General features: G+C 45.1%; 1 protein-coding gene across 1 annotated transcript; it reads left to right on the forward strand.

Annotated features, from left to right (window-relative positions):
• Positions 1-4: 4 nt before the first annotated feature.
• LOC107302247 (neuroblast differentiation-associated protein AHNAK-like) lies at positions 5-1,315 on the forward strand (the record flags this gene model as incomplete). The annotated part of the gene is made up of 1 exon (XM_015831347.1): positions 5-1,315. A coding segment is annotated over one exon (1,311 nt), but the record flags the coding sequence as incomplete, so codon positions are not given.
• Positions 1,316-1,320: the final 5 nt, after the last annotated feature.

Genomic DNA, 1,320 nt, shown 5'->3' on the forward strand with positions numbered 1-1,320 from the left:
AGGCCCTGAAGTTGACATCAAAGGCCCCAAGATGGATGTTGGTGCACCAGAGGTTGATCTTCATGGCCCTGAAGGCAAACTCAAAATGCCTAAGTTTAAGATGCCCAAATTTGGAATACCAGGCATCAAAGCAGAAGCTCCTGATGTGGATGTAACCCTACCCAAAGCTGATCTTGACTTGTCAGGCCCCAAAGTGGACCTTGACCTAGAAGGGCCAGAGGGGAAGCTGAAAGGTCCGAGGATTAAGATGCCAGACATAGACCTGAATCTGAAAGGCCCCAAATTGAAGGGGGACATTGATGTCTCTGTGCCAAAGTTGGAGGGTGGTTTGAAGGGCCCCGATGTTGATATCAAAGGTCCAAAAGTGGATGTTGATCTTCCAGATGTTGACCTTGAAGGCCCTGAAGGAAAACTTAAAGGGCCCAAGTTTAAGATGCCTGACATACATTTTAAAACCCCTAAAATCTCTGTACCAGATTTTGACTTGAATTTGAAAGGCTCTAAAGTCAAAGGAGATATTGATATGAAAGCTCCCACACTAGAAGGTGACTTGAAGGGTCCAGAAGTAGACATCAAAGGCCCCAAAGTGGACGTTGATCTCCCAGATGTTGACCTTGAAGGCCCAGAAGGAAAAGTGAAAGGGCCCAAATTTAAGATGCCTGAAATGCACTTTAAAGCTCCCAAAATTTCCATGCCAGATTTTGACTTAAATCTGAAAGGACACAAATTAAAAGGGGATGCAGATGTGTCCTTACCAACATTGGAAGGTGATCTGAAGGGCCCAGAGGTTGATATCAAAGCACCTAAACTTGATGTAGATGTTCCCAATATTGAACTGGAGGCTCCAGAAGGAAAGTGGAAAGGACCCAAATTTAAGATGCCTGACATGAACATCAAGGCACCTAAAATCTCAATGCCAGATGTGAACTTAAACCTGAAAGGACCTAAACTCAAAGGAGATTTGGATGTCTCAGCCGAAGGACTGCAAGGAGAACTTAGAGGCCCAGAAATTGACATCAGAGGTCCCAAACTAGACGTTGATGGACCTGACATTGAACTTCATGGACCAGAAGGAAAGCTGAAGATGCCAAAATTCAAGATGCCCAAGTTTGGCATGCCCAGCTTCAAAGGGGAAGGCCCAGATGTCGACGTAAGCCTCCCCAAAGCAGACCTTGATGTTTCTCTTCCCAAAGGAGAGATTGAAGCACCAAGCTTGGACATTGAAGGCCCAGAAGGAAAAGTGAAAGGTCCCAAATTTAAGATGCCTGAAATGCACTTCAAGACACCAAAGATCTCAATGCCTGATATTGATCTGAACCT

This window comes from Protobothrops mucrosquamatus, unplaced genomic scaffold (assembly GCF_001527695.2).
Source record: "Protobothrops mucrosquamatus isolate PMUCROS unplaced genomic scaffold, P.Mucros_1.0 scaffold38604, whole genome shotgun sequence".
Lineage (NCBI taxonomy): Eukaryota > Metazoa > Chordata > Lepidosauria > Squamata > Viperidae > Protobothrops > Protobothrops mucrosquamatus.